Raw genomic sequence first — 12,034 nt, 5'->3', positions numbered from 1 at the left:
ACTGTGGTAATAGTTTGTGTAGCATATCTAAGTTATAGCTTGCTTGCTAACGCTACTATTAGCTAAACGACATTTCAGTGCAAATGCTAGATAGCTTAGCATACATTATTTGATGGATTCCTTTTTTTTTTCAGCATCAACGATAGCAGTGCTTGCTAACCTTAGTCAAATAAGTAGAGTTATTTAATATTGGTAATCGGTAATCAAATCATCGGCTCCCAGCACAACTGTAATTTGAAATTAGAACAAAAAAGAAAGACAAAAAATAAATACTGAATTTGACCATTTTAGTAACAAAGCAAGAAAAAAAGGTTCTTCAGCTAACTGTTCGGTGGCCAGTAAGTTAGTAGGTATCCTAATATTGCTATTAGTAAAAAGAAAGTCTGTTTAATTTAGTTGTACTTGTCAGGCCAAATGTTAATGTGACCACAGTCAGCCCAAAATCGGATATAAATGAGACTTTTTAGGGTTAAAACATGACCCACAGCCAGCTCTTAATGACTGTTAGCTAAGGCTAGGTAAAAAGCACTAGCTTGTAAATGCATTATTGGATTGATTCCTTACTTTTAATTAATTTTAACCGTAATATTAAAATTGATTTCAGGCAGTTAGGTGTTACAGGACCTTAAGGGCAATCACAGGAGGAGGGCCAAATTAAACAGCTGATTAATTTGGCTCAACAAGCACAGATTATGTCACCTTCTTATTGAGAGTACAGATAATTATAATAATATAATAATTATACACACCCGACCTGACCTTGTTTAATTAGCGAATGAATGGAGCAAAGCCCGCAAGTCAGTCCAGACAGACTCAAACATAATACGACTTACGCTCCTCAGTCATAAACACTTCCTCCATGTGCTGAGCTAAAGCTCCAAAATTTTATATCACTGCTGCTTTAAATAAACAAATAAATAAAAGGTTACGCTAACTCACTGCACTCTCTTGTGGTACAAAGTGGTATTACACAAAAGTGCAGCGCAGTCCTGGTTCACCTTCAGTTGATATCTCTTGAACACAGTGCATAGATGTCTTGGAAATGAAGCCAGCGCAGTAGTTTATTCTCATTCTGAACAACATTCAGGATTTGTGTGGAAACCTTCCTGATGTCTGGAGCAGCTTAACCCTTGTGATGTCCACGGGTCATTTTTGTCCTCTAAAGAAATCTTTTGCTATCAAAAATGTGTTTTTTATTCATTAAATGGTCTGAAAATAACAGAAGTTATTCATTACTATACTATGCGTGATTGGAATAAGTTTTAAGTAATTTGATTTATTTATGGGGTTTTTATTGGATTTTATAACAGCTGCTGTCCTCAGGGGTCAAAAATGACCCCAAAGTACAAAGTGTTGCAAAGAGCCGTATTTTCACAACATACTGCTTTCAAACATCTTTGATCTTGGATCACTGATGTGTGGGGTCAAGCACTGGTCATAACAACCAAAACAACAACAACAACAGGCAGCACAATGAGGAGGCAGGTGCTCTATATTCAATGAAAGTTTATTTACACAGCACCGAATCACAACAACAGTCGCATCAAAGTGCTTCGTATTGTAAGGTCGACCCTATAATAATACATACACAGAAAGTAGCTCACAAGCCTCCATTGCACTAGAGATTTGCATACTTTGATGAGCATACATTTTTTTACCATGTTGTGCAAAGCAATGAGCAGCAGGACAAAGCACATATTGTCCTCTAGTATAATGAGGAGGGAGAATCAATGTTCAGGAAGATCCAGGGTTAGAAGATAATGAAAATATAGCCAATATTTAGAGCACATGTTAACCTTTCTCTGAAAAAGCACATCACCCACCTGCAGAAGTGGAAGAAGGCTATGAAGTGAAGGAAAGTGATGAAGAATCTGAACTATGTTCAAGTAGGTTCTCAGGCCTCCAGGGCTTGGTAGTCTGAGGAGCTTGGAAAGAAAGTGACTGGGCTTCTTGAAGTTTCTTGAATTTTCAGGATGTGAAACTGAAATAGAAGATGTGTCAGAGGACTGCACATCTTCTATTTTAATTATGATGAAGACAAAGAATCAAGCAGGAAAGAGGAGTCAGCTGAGACAGAGGAATATTTGCAGTAATGTGAGGAAACATTGATCTGGTCTTCTATCCTTCCCAGTGTCAGACGATGCATGACTCTCTCATGTGCCTCAGAGAAAGACGATCTACCACAGTCCAAGCACATGTGCCAGGTCCCATACTCCTTCAGTTACTTTTCTACTCGAGTACTGAAAGCATTACACACAGTGTATTCTGCTTGTATTCTGCCTTTGAACGTTTACATGCCAATGGATGCATCAGAGACCAAGTTGGGGTTCAGTAACTTGCCCAAGGACACCTTGGTAAGAACTCCAGACTAGAGCACACAGAGATTGAACCAACAACCATCCAATCAGCAGATGACCTGCTCTACAGCCAACTCAATGACGAACAAGGAGGGACAACGAGAGAGGAAGAAAAATGGACCGAATGCAGCTGTAGGCGTATGTGTGTGTGTTGATTCTTACTGCCGAGCATCCAGTAGAGTCGCTACGGCCAGTTTATGACATCCTGAGTCTGGTAGAGTAGTTTTAAAGGTGACACAAGATTAATCATAGAAGCACAAAAAGGATATCATTTCTTGATAAAGACACAATAGATGATCATCGTTCATGACACAAACGTGCTCCCATTTGAGGTGTATGGAGCAAGTGGGCGTGTCTCCTGCTGTGATGTCAGACCCTGGTACTGATCTGACTGTATGAGCACCAAGTCCCCTTCAGAGGACTCTGTCCAACAGAACATCCAAGTAAACCAGGGATGAGATAAAAACATGGGCAGCATGTGATGCAGGTCCAGCTGTACATGGAACATGCTAGTGTACGATGGCAAACAGTCTCCTGCAGTCAGGACACGCCAGTTGTCCCTAACATTGCAGAAGGTTTCCAAAAGAAAACAATCACCTGTAACAACTTGTTTACTGTATATGACCCTTGGCCTGCAAGTGCAGAAAGAAAGCTGTCCATGATGGGACCAGTGCAGAGGAATAAACCTGAGCTTCCTCCTGATGGGACCAGTACAGAGGAATGAACCTGAGCTTCCTCCTGCACTTGGGTAAAACATGGACACGCCTTTGTTCTTGCTTCAGGCTCTCATGTGTTCACTCAGACTCATGCCCTGGTGTCCTATCATGCCAAAATATAGAAAACTGTCAGGTAATGAGTTGGAATAAAGTTGAATAAAACCTTGAAACACAGAGATGGATGATATTTTATACTTCTTGCTTTATAAACAGTCAAAGCAAACGGGGTCATTTTTGAGCCCAGAGGACAACAGATGTGATTATTTGCTGCCAGTAAAAAACTTTAAGTAGTTTAAAAACAGCTTTCTAAATTAACTTTGACATAAACCCGTCTGTGATCATCTGTTAAAGCAACCGACTCTGGTTGTGAAACGATAATCACGATAACTGATGATTTAATTTATTTTTTACCCAAAAACAAAGAAAAAAAATCATTTTTATGAGGTTTTTATCAGACTTAAATTTGAAATGGAATAAAAAAAAATGTTTAAAAATGTTTGAATTAAGTTTTAATTAAAAGTGGGGGAAAAAATCGACTTCATATTAATTAAGTATCAATCAAACCAGATGGGGACATTTTTGACCCCTGAGGACCACAGGTGTGATTATGTGCTGCCATATAAAATTTATAAATGGTTCAAAAAAAACTTTCTCACTAAAGTTCAACATACAGCACTCTGTAGTTATTCAGATAGTCAAAATTATCTGAACATTTAAATATTTTATTTTCTCAATTTGTTTTTGCTCAAAAACACAGTGTACTTTATGTAAACAAGGTGTGGTGGCCCTAAAATGTAAAATGTTGGGTAAATTTTGTGTTAATGTGTTGGTCTTAAATAAAACTAAGGTGTAACACTGAATTGATTGACAATTTATACTTTATATTTTAAAAAACACTCAAATGAAGTGGGGACATTTTTGACCCCTGAGGACCACAGGTGTTATTATGTGCTGCCATTTAAAATTTATAAACGCTTGAAAAAAAACTTTCTCACTAAAGTTCAACATACAGCACTCTTTAGTTAGACAAATAGTCAAAATTATCTAAACAATTAAATATTTTATTTTCTTGTTTATTTACACTCGAAAACACAGTGTACTTTATGTAAACAAGGTGTGGTGGCCCTAAAATGTAAAATGTTGGGTAAATTTTGTGTTAATGTGTTGGTCTTAAGTAAAACTAAGATGTAACACTGAATTGATTGACAATTTATACTTTATACTTTAAAAAACAGTCAAATGAAGTGGGGACATTTTTGACCCCTGAGGACCACAGGTGTGATTATGTGCTGCCATTTAAAAAATTTAAATGGTTCAAAAAAAAAATTCTCACTAAAGTTCAACATACAGCACTCTGTAGTTAGTCAGATAGTCAAAATTATCTAAACAATTAAATATTTAATTTTCTTGTTTTATTTTCGCTTAAAAAACAGGGTGTATTTTTTGTAAACAAGGTGTGGTGGCCCTAAAATGTAAAATGTTGGGTAAATTTTGTGTTAATGTGTTGGTCTTAAGTAAAACTAAGATGTAACACTGAATTGATTGACAATTTATACTTTATACTTTAAAAAACACTCAAATGAAGCGGGGACAGTTTTGACCCCTGATCACCCCAGTTGTATGGAAATCGGGGGGACATTATGAGGGTTAAATCCCTGAAGATGACTTTGAGACGTTCTCTAACCCATGTCTGCCGCCCTTCTGCTTTTCTTCTGTGCCATTTCATGCAGTATGGTAATGTCTTTGGTTGTTATTTTTTTTTATTATGTTGTTCTGGAAGCTGTTTGGAGTCTGAGACGGGGCACGCTGAGACCGGAGGCGTGTGTGTTTTTAATACCTGTTAAAAAAGTGTGCTCGAGTTGATTTTCAGGACATTTTTGGATATTAGCACTGACAGTGTTAGTCCTTTTGCTGTACATCCCTGTAGGAAATAAAAACTCTGAGGCAATAAGAACAACTCTGTGTGTGTGTGTGTGTGTGTGTTGACCTGTCGTGAAGCAGCTGACTTCAGGAAGTCTTAATGTTCAGGTTAAAGTGGGTTGAAAGTTTTTGATATTCAACAAGGTGCTGAAACCTTTCCTGAGACTTTGTCCATGTTGACATGATCAAATTCAGGAGTTTGTCGTGTGTTTATGAATCCTTTCTGAAACTTTATGAAGATACTTCACTTCACGCATGTCCTGCTCTTCCTGATGTAACCTGTCAAAGTCAGAGGGTCAATGTTCCAATAAGAGTTATAATACAACACAAATATTTGAGCTTATTTGTGAATCATTAATTGATACAGGATGTGTGGAAACTTCACTTTTTAATTTGAATCTAAATAATTTTAGTTTGGAATCATTAAAAGTGCAGCTTTAGATATCAGAGTATGTCCTTCTGACCATATTTGGGTTAGGGTTAGCGCTCATCTACACTCTATGACTTGCAGGTCATATATCCATCACTAGATGGCAGTGCTGCACTTCTTTTACCCTGCTTGGCCTCCTCTGGGGCCCCTGAACTGAGAGGATGTTTGTCTTCCTCTTGTCTTCCTCGCTCTGCTTCATTTGGTTTGAGGTGAGATCCCATCACGTCTGCAGCTGCTCGCCTTCTGCTGATGTTTGCAACAGATGTTTTAACTCCACCCGTCCCGAAATATGACGTCAGACTGTTCTTCTTGTCTCGAGAGTCTCACAGCAACAAGCTCGCTCTGTTTAATCTTATTGCTGATGTCCTGCAGACATTGAGCTCACATTTCAGTGTTTCAATTATAACAGACTGTTTAATAAAATTCCAGGGAGAAGTAGAAATGGATGTTCTTTTTAAAAATATGATCAGTGTGAGGAAATATAAGACGAACTAAATGAGTGTTTTATTTTTCAGCAGAATATCTAAGAGTCTCTAATGCCTCGACCTCGTGACTTCACTGCTGCAGAGTTAGGAAACGCTCAGCTGCACACAAACACGTTTGCATGAGTCACAGGTCATCATTTCCTCAGTTTAAAACATTTCTGTTGTTCCTACAGAGGAAACCTGTCTGTCCAGCATTAGCATTAGCAGTGCTTGCTAACATTAGCCAAAAGAGTGCAGTGATTACATATTGGTAATCAATAATCAAATCATCATCCCAACTCAAATTTCGTATCAGGACAAAAAAGAAAGACATCAAATAGATACTGGTTTTGATCATTTTAGTAAAAACAAAGCAGAATAAGTTATGGTTATTAAGCTAACTGTTATGGTTATTAAGCTAACTGTTGTGTTTGCAGCTAGTTATTAGCAGGTATGCTAACACGAGGCCCTGGATGTGTCCTCCTTGTTCTGGGCTAACATCTGATGATTTTCACAACAACAGTAAACCACATTTTAATTCGTGTGACGATGTTTGACAGGAAAAATCCCGTTTTAGCTTTTTGGTTTGGATCTGGGGAGGAGGGTGGGTCACCATCAGCTGGTAAAGCCAGTTGGTGAACAACTTCCTCTAATCATGTATTAATAATTGGGAATGAGTTTTGATTACGCTCTGATGGCAACTCTTCGAGTGGCAACAAAACCTGTGAGGCTGCAGAAATAGTTGATGTGGTTTCCAGGTTTCATTTAGGAGAGCAGCAGCTCCACTGTTCAAAAATGTGAAACTTTTATCTCTCAAAGACACAAAGCAGAGCGGCTACGTGGGACTGCTCCCCACTGTGGAGGTAAATCTCATCGTCCTCAGTCCAGCACACGATGTCCTCAGTCTCATCATCTCCTTTTGTTAGATGAAGCTTTTCTGTTTTTTGGAGTTTGCCTGTCTGCAGTTAATTGCTTTGTGTAGATAAATACGACTGCCAATAATTTTTCACTACCCGTCTTTTTCTCCCACAGTGCTGTCTGTAAATAGCTCTTTTTGTACAACCCACAGACCAAAACGAAAGGAAATCGTTGGTTTGTTATCACAGCAGACAAAGACAAGCAGGCACAAACAGACGTGTGGTGGGTTCAGTGGAATAGTGACTATTGTCTAAGTAAAACAAGTAAATCTGTAATTGTAGCTGTTTCTCAGAAAGCTGGAAATTAAATTCAGAGCACAGAAAATGAGATCTTTATTAGCGAACAGGAAGGAAGCTCTTCGGAGTACAAAACAGTCGGAGAGATAAATGATGACATGGAAAAATGTCCGTAACAGGGTGTCTCTGACACCGAATAGATGGAAGGTAACGCTTCAACATGATGAAGTTGGAAGACACAAATCTTCACAGGTGTTTCTCTGCCTGCTCGTAATGAGATGGATTAAACGAGCAGTTTAGCTCTGCGTTTGCGTGGAGTCAAATATACCAAAGATATCTGCAGGATGAGTAACATCACCCAAGACAACAAGAAGTGCGGGGAGGAAGTCAGAGCATATCATAAATATGATAAATCAAGAATTTTTAGCCTTTTATTTACATAAAAGCAAATAAAGAAGAAGCAGCTGTCTCCATGCAGAGTCTCTGGGCAGAGGCATCTATTACTCCCTTGATCTGTAGCTCCTCCTGATATTTGGCAGTATCGTCCATAATGAGGGTGATGATATCTCCCCCCTGCCAGTCCAGAGGCCTATAGTGTTACCACTACGCTATCCAGCAGCTTACACAGGATAAACATTGAACTTATTTTACCCACAGGTTGACCTAATATGGACCAGAAGTCAGGTTTGTTGAGACATTTGGGCCACAGTAACTACTGTACATGTGAAACAACATCTTCTGGGTTAAAACTCATCACGGTCAGCCATGTCTTCATGAAATCCCAGCGTCGCAGTAAAAACGCAGACATGTTCAACTGCAGAAAGTTCTCCAAGTGTACAACGTGAGGAAAAACCAAGACGTGCAAACCAAAAAGCTGAATAAAAGTAGTGAAACATGGAGCTGCTGAAGTGTTTCCACATCTCAGAGAGGTTCCAACAAACTTTCACACTTTTGCAACAGAGAATTTAAATACATGTTTAGTTACAGTACTGCTCAAACATCTTGAGCCTCATTTCTTCAGCCTCCACATTGGCACCAGGTGTGGGAAGCTTCTAGATCTGACAGCTGCTTCCAGCTTCGAAGCTGCAACAGTGGGCGTGGCCAGCAAGACAAGAAGATGCTCCAATGAGAGGACAGCAATGTGGGACCGAAGCCAGCCCGTTCTCCATCGTTGCTGTGGCGATGTGATGGTGCGTTGGAGGGATGTGCCGATGTTCCCATTTTACTACATGTAAGCAAGCTCAAGCAGGTTTCCAGGCAACACTCAAACAGTCGATGGTGGAAGGCTGCGTCAGGCTCGACGGAGGAGAAAATGCTGCTTTTTTCTGTAGCTGCTTTTGTGTTTGGGTGGAAAATTTTCAGCGCGCGCCAACAGAAGGAGTCACACCGGGGTGTCCGGCGCTTCTGCCAAGGAAACGTCATCATTATGCCGTCACTGTCTTGACCTTGTCGGGTTAATAGATGGCTGCAGGCGCCAAGGCTTCACACACACATACATGAATAGAAATGTGTATGTCAGGCACACTCAGCAACACAAGTTCTACAATAAACACTGTCACGCTTAAAGGAGTGTTGGTACACTTTGCTTGTACTGTAAAGAGTGCTTTTAGAAGACGAGGTTCTGGGCCATCTTCCCTCAAGCGCTGGAGGTGCAGCACACCTAAGTCATTAAAATGTAGTGCCATCGCTTTTCTGAATAATTAAAATGACATAATGGGAACTTTAGCGTACGTACATCGATAAACACCTTAAACATCTGTTTCAGGTCATAACAGCATGTGCTCTTTTGTATAACATCTGCCTCGGTGCTGGTGATGTCGTGGCCCCGGAGTATGAGCCCGAAGATGCTGTGCCAGATCAGGGGGAGAAAGGTTTGGAGGCAGTCAGTGGTGCTCTCTGGCAGGACCAGCGATCTGCCCTGAAGGTACCACGATGATTGTGAACAGGTAAGTAATCTGCTTGTACAATACTACTTGTTACAGCTCTATTAACATGATTGTTTGCACCACTGTTTTGCAGCCATCGATTACATCCGCCCTGTAAACCCAGATGATGCGTGGACAGTGGAAACAAGCATCCCTAAACACCTTCTGGAGACCACCCTGTATGATGCTCCACTTACTGGCTGGGAACACAAACCAAGGTCTCACTTGTGGCACCTCCATCTCTCTGGTCCTGGTCCAGACTTCCTGCTCAGCCAAAGGTTAAAAGTACCTGTGCATATTGGGACACTCAGGTTAATCCTGGGCTTTAATAATAATTACATGTGTTGAGTTTTTTCATGTTATTTACTCTGTTAATAATCAAATTAAAATGTTGTACATAGTTTGAAAAAAATAACTCAAAGTTGAAGCATTCACAGCGATTTTTATTTACAGAACCTTACACATTTCTTTTCAACAAGTTTTTCCAATAACCCAAACAGCCTGTCCATCCTGTGTCGTGCTTCCTCTGCTCTTCTTTCCTCAAGTTCCCTCTGCAATCTCATATCCTCTCTGATCAAATCCAACAACTCGCTCTCCCAGTTCCTCTTTCTCTTTTCCCTTCTTGGCTCCAGCTGGCCATCCTCCTCCTGCTCTTCCAGATCCCACACTTGGGTTCCTGCTGCTGAACTGGGACCCGGAGTGTTGTCCTGGATGGAGGTAATTAGGACTTGAGGCCTGGTGGAAGGCCTCTGTCCTAACACTTCATCCATAAGGACAAACCAGGGCCATGTAGCAGCAGTGGGCTTCTCAATCCCTCCCTCGCCTGACCCTGGATACTTGCAATCCTAAACGCAGAGGAAATGAAAAGTGGTGTTAAGAAAAACAACAGCAACAGTACACGTTTACATGAATACGTTTAATATCTTATAGTTAAAAATCCATGTTTGAATACGACTGTACATACTTTGTATTTCTTTTTTAAATTGTCCCATTTTTTTTTGGCCTGCAACGGGGTGATTTTTCCCAGCAGGCCCATCTTCTCAAGAACTGCCCTAACAGACAGAAAGCACAGGAACACGTCAATCACGTTAATCCCTGAACAGCATCCACAGCAAAATGTACTAAAAAGCACTCTCATGCCTAACAGATACTGTTACTGTACCTCCAACCCAGAGCGGCTGAGTGTTTAGCACCGGTGAAAAGGTGCTCGTTGTCTCCACGGAGTTTAATAAACTCAGCCGTCTGCTCTTTGCTCCCTGAAATATAAAAGGAATGAATTCTCGAGCATCTCACGTTACTTTTTAACGTTTATTCAGCTGTGTGAAAACTATAACTGTAATCTCAGCCAAACCGATTTACTCAGGAACAAATAAAACACTGATAAAGCCAAACAATAACATTTTTAAGTTATCTAAGTCAGCGGTCTCCAACCTTTGTTGCGCCACGGACCGGTTTATGCCCGACAATATTTTCACGGACCGGCCTTTAAGGTGTCGCGGATAAATACAACAAAATAAAACTAGTACCGGTACTGAAAAAAAGAAGATTTATTCATAACACACGTGAAAAGACCCAGGAAAACAGAGTAAACGATAAAAACGATAACAAAATAACACTGAAAACTATACATTTCACACCTGAGCCTCAACTCTCGCGGCCCGGTACCAAACGACTCACGGACCGGTACCGGTCCGAGGCCCGGGGGTTGGGGACCGCTGATCTAAGTGACTTGTATATCATGTTTAACCTGAGTTTGAAAACGATGCGTTTAAATAGTTTCAATATTACGCTTTCTGGGTCACAGAATAAACGTTTAAGATAAGTTAAGGTGAGAATGTAGCTGTGTAAACTTCAAATATCTACTCGATTTATTAAGATAGCACATATCTGCAAACGCGCTCCGACGTTTCCGGAGACGTCTGTTACGACCCAGCTCGATAGCTAGCCGCCTCAGTAGAGCCGGAGAGAAGAGCGAGCTCCCGGTACATCGTTGTCAAACGCCCCGCGGTCTTTCGCTCCTCGGGTTAATAAACATGTTATATTAAACTCCACCGAGACAGCTGGTGACGCAGATGTAAAACCAGACCGTCCAATTTCACAGCCTCGCACTTGCGGCCTCATCGGTCTTCGGAGGACCCGGCCCACATGGACCGCGAAAGCCGGGTCCTCCGAAGGATGCAGCCCCTGACTTTGGACACAGCTCACATCTACGTTTATTTTGTGACCCAGAAAGAGTAATATTCAAACTAACCTTTATGTTAAAACAGAGCGGGACTGTCATCTACAGTCACGTATGTTCAACGACTGTAAAAAACAACAACTTCACCTTAACATTTAAAATGAAACTCACATTAACATCTTAACATCGCTACTTCAAAAATACCTTACATTTAAATATGTAGGTTTCCTCCGATGCCATCTCTACCGACTCTGTCTCAGCCGCCATTGTTGGAAACTGCTACTGGCTGGCCCGCGCTATGAATTCTGGGATAGGATCCGGGGAAATGGAGCAGCCTTCGTCGCCTGGCTGTGACGTGTTAGACCTTCAAACGCGGTCTCCGAAGGATGCGGTCTAGGAATTGGGACCGGTGGATGACGTGATCAGCGGCAGGTGAACGCGGATAAAGCTCATTCATAAGCTGCAGGGACGCATTTGAAGGGCGATTACGTCACAGCGACGCGAGGAAGGCTGTTACAGATGCTCCCAGAGAGAATCTCTGTTCCACAGGCGATTTCTTATTGCAATTCCTTTGTCAGTGACATTACTTGGAAAAGAGTATGGACAACTCCTAACAAGTATCTTGTGACGAATAAAGCAAAATAAGTTTCATTCAAAATACTTCATAAATATTATCCTGCTAATCATTATATGACAAAGTTCAAAAGGGACATAAATGTGATCTGTGGATTTTGTGGAAGCCAAAATGATCTTCTGGATCTGCTCACATGCTAGAACGTTGTATTTTGAATGTTGTATTTTGTTTCTTTCAAAGGCAAAAAAGAAGATCTATACTTATAATAATAAACTTGTTAATTATCTTAGCTAAATTTTATTTCCACAAATGCAA

General features: G+C 40.7%; 1 protein-coding gene across 1 annotated transcript; it reads right to left on the bottom strand.

The window, feature by feature from the left end:
• Nucleotides 1-4,823: 4,823 nt before the first annotated feature.
• On the bottom strand, nt 4,824-11,673 carry LOC146510501 (uncharacterized). Its single transcript, XM_085173733.1, has 4 exons — nt 11,355-11,673; nt 10,129-10,222; nt 9,931-10,018; nt 4,824-9,811 (listed from the first exon to the last, which is right to left on the bottom strand). Exons 1-4 carry the CDS (start codon nt 11,410-11,412, stop codon nt 9,410-9,412), a joined length of 642 nt encoding a protein of 213 aa, XP_085029859.1. The 5' UTR covers nt 11,413-11,673; the 3' UTR covers nt 4,824-9,409.
• Nucleotides 11,674-12,034: the final 361 nt, after the last annotated feature.

The sequence above is a fragment of the Neolamprologus multifasciatus genome, chromosome 10 (assembly GCF_963576455.1).
Source record: "Neolamprologus multifasciatus chromosome 10, fNeoMul1.2, whole genome shotgun sequence".
Lineage (NCBI taxonomy): Eukaryota > Metazoa > Chordata > Actinopteri > Cichliformes > Cichlidae > Neolamprologus > Neolamprologus multifasciatus.
Note: the sequence above shows the minus strand (reverse complement) of the source record. Positions and strands in the feature narration are given on the sequence as shown.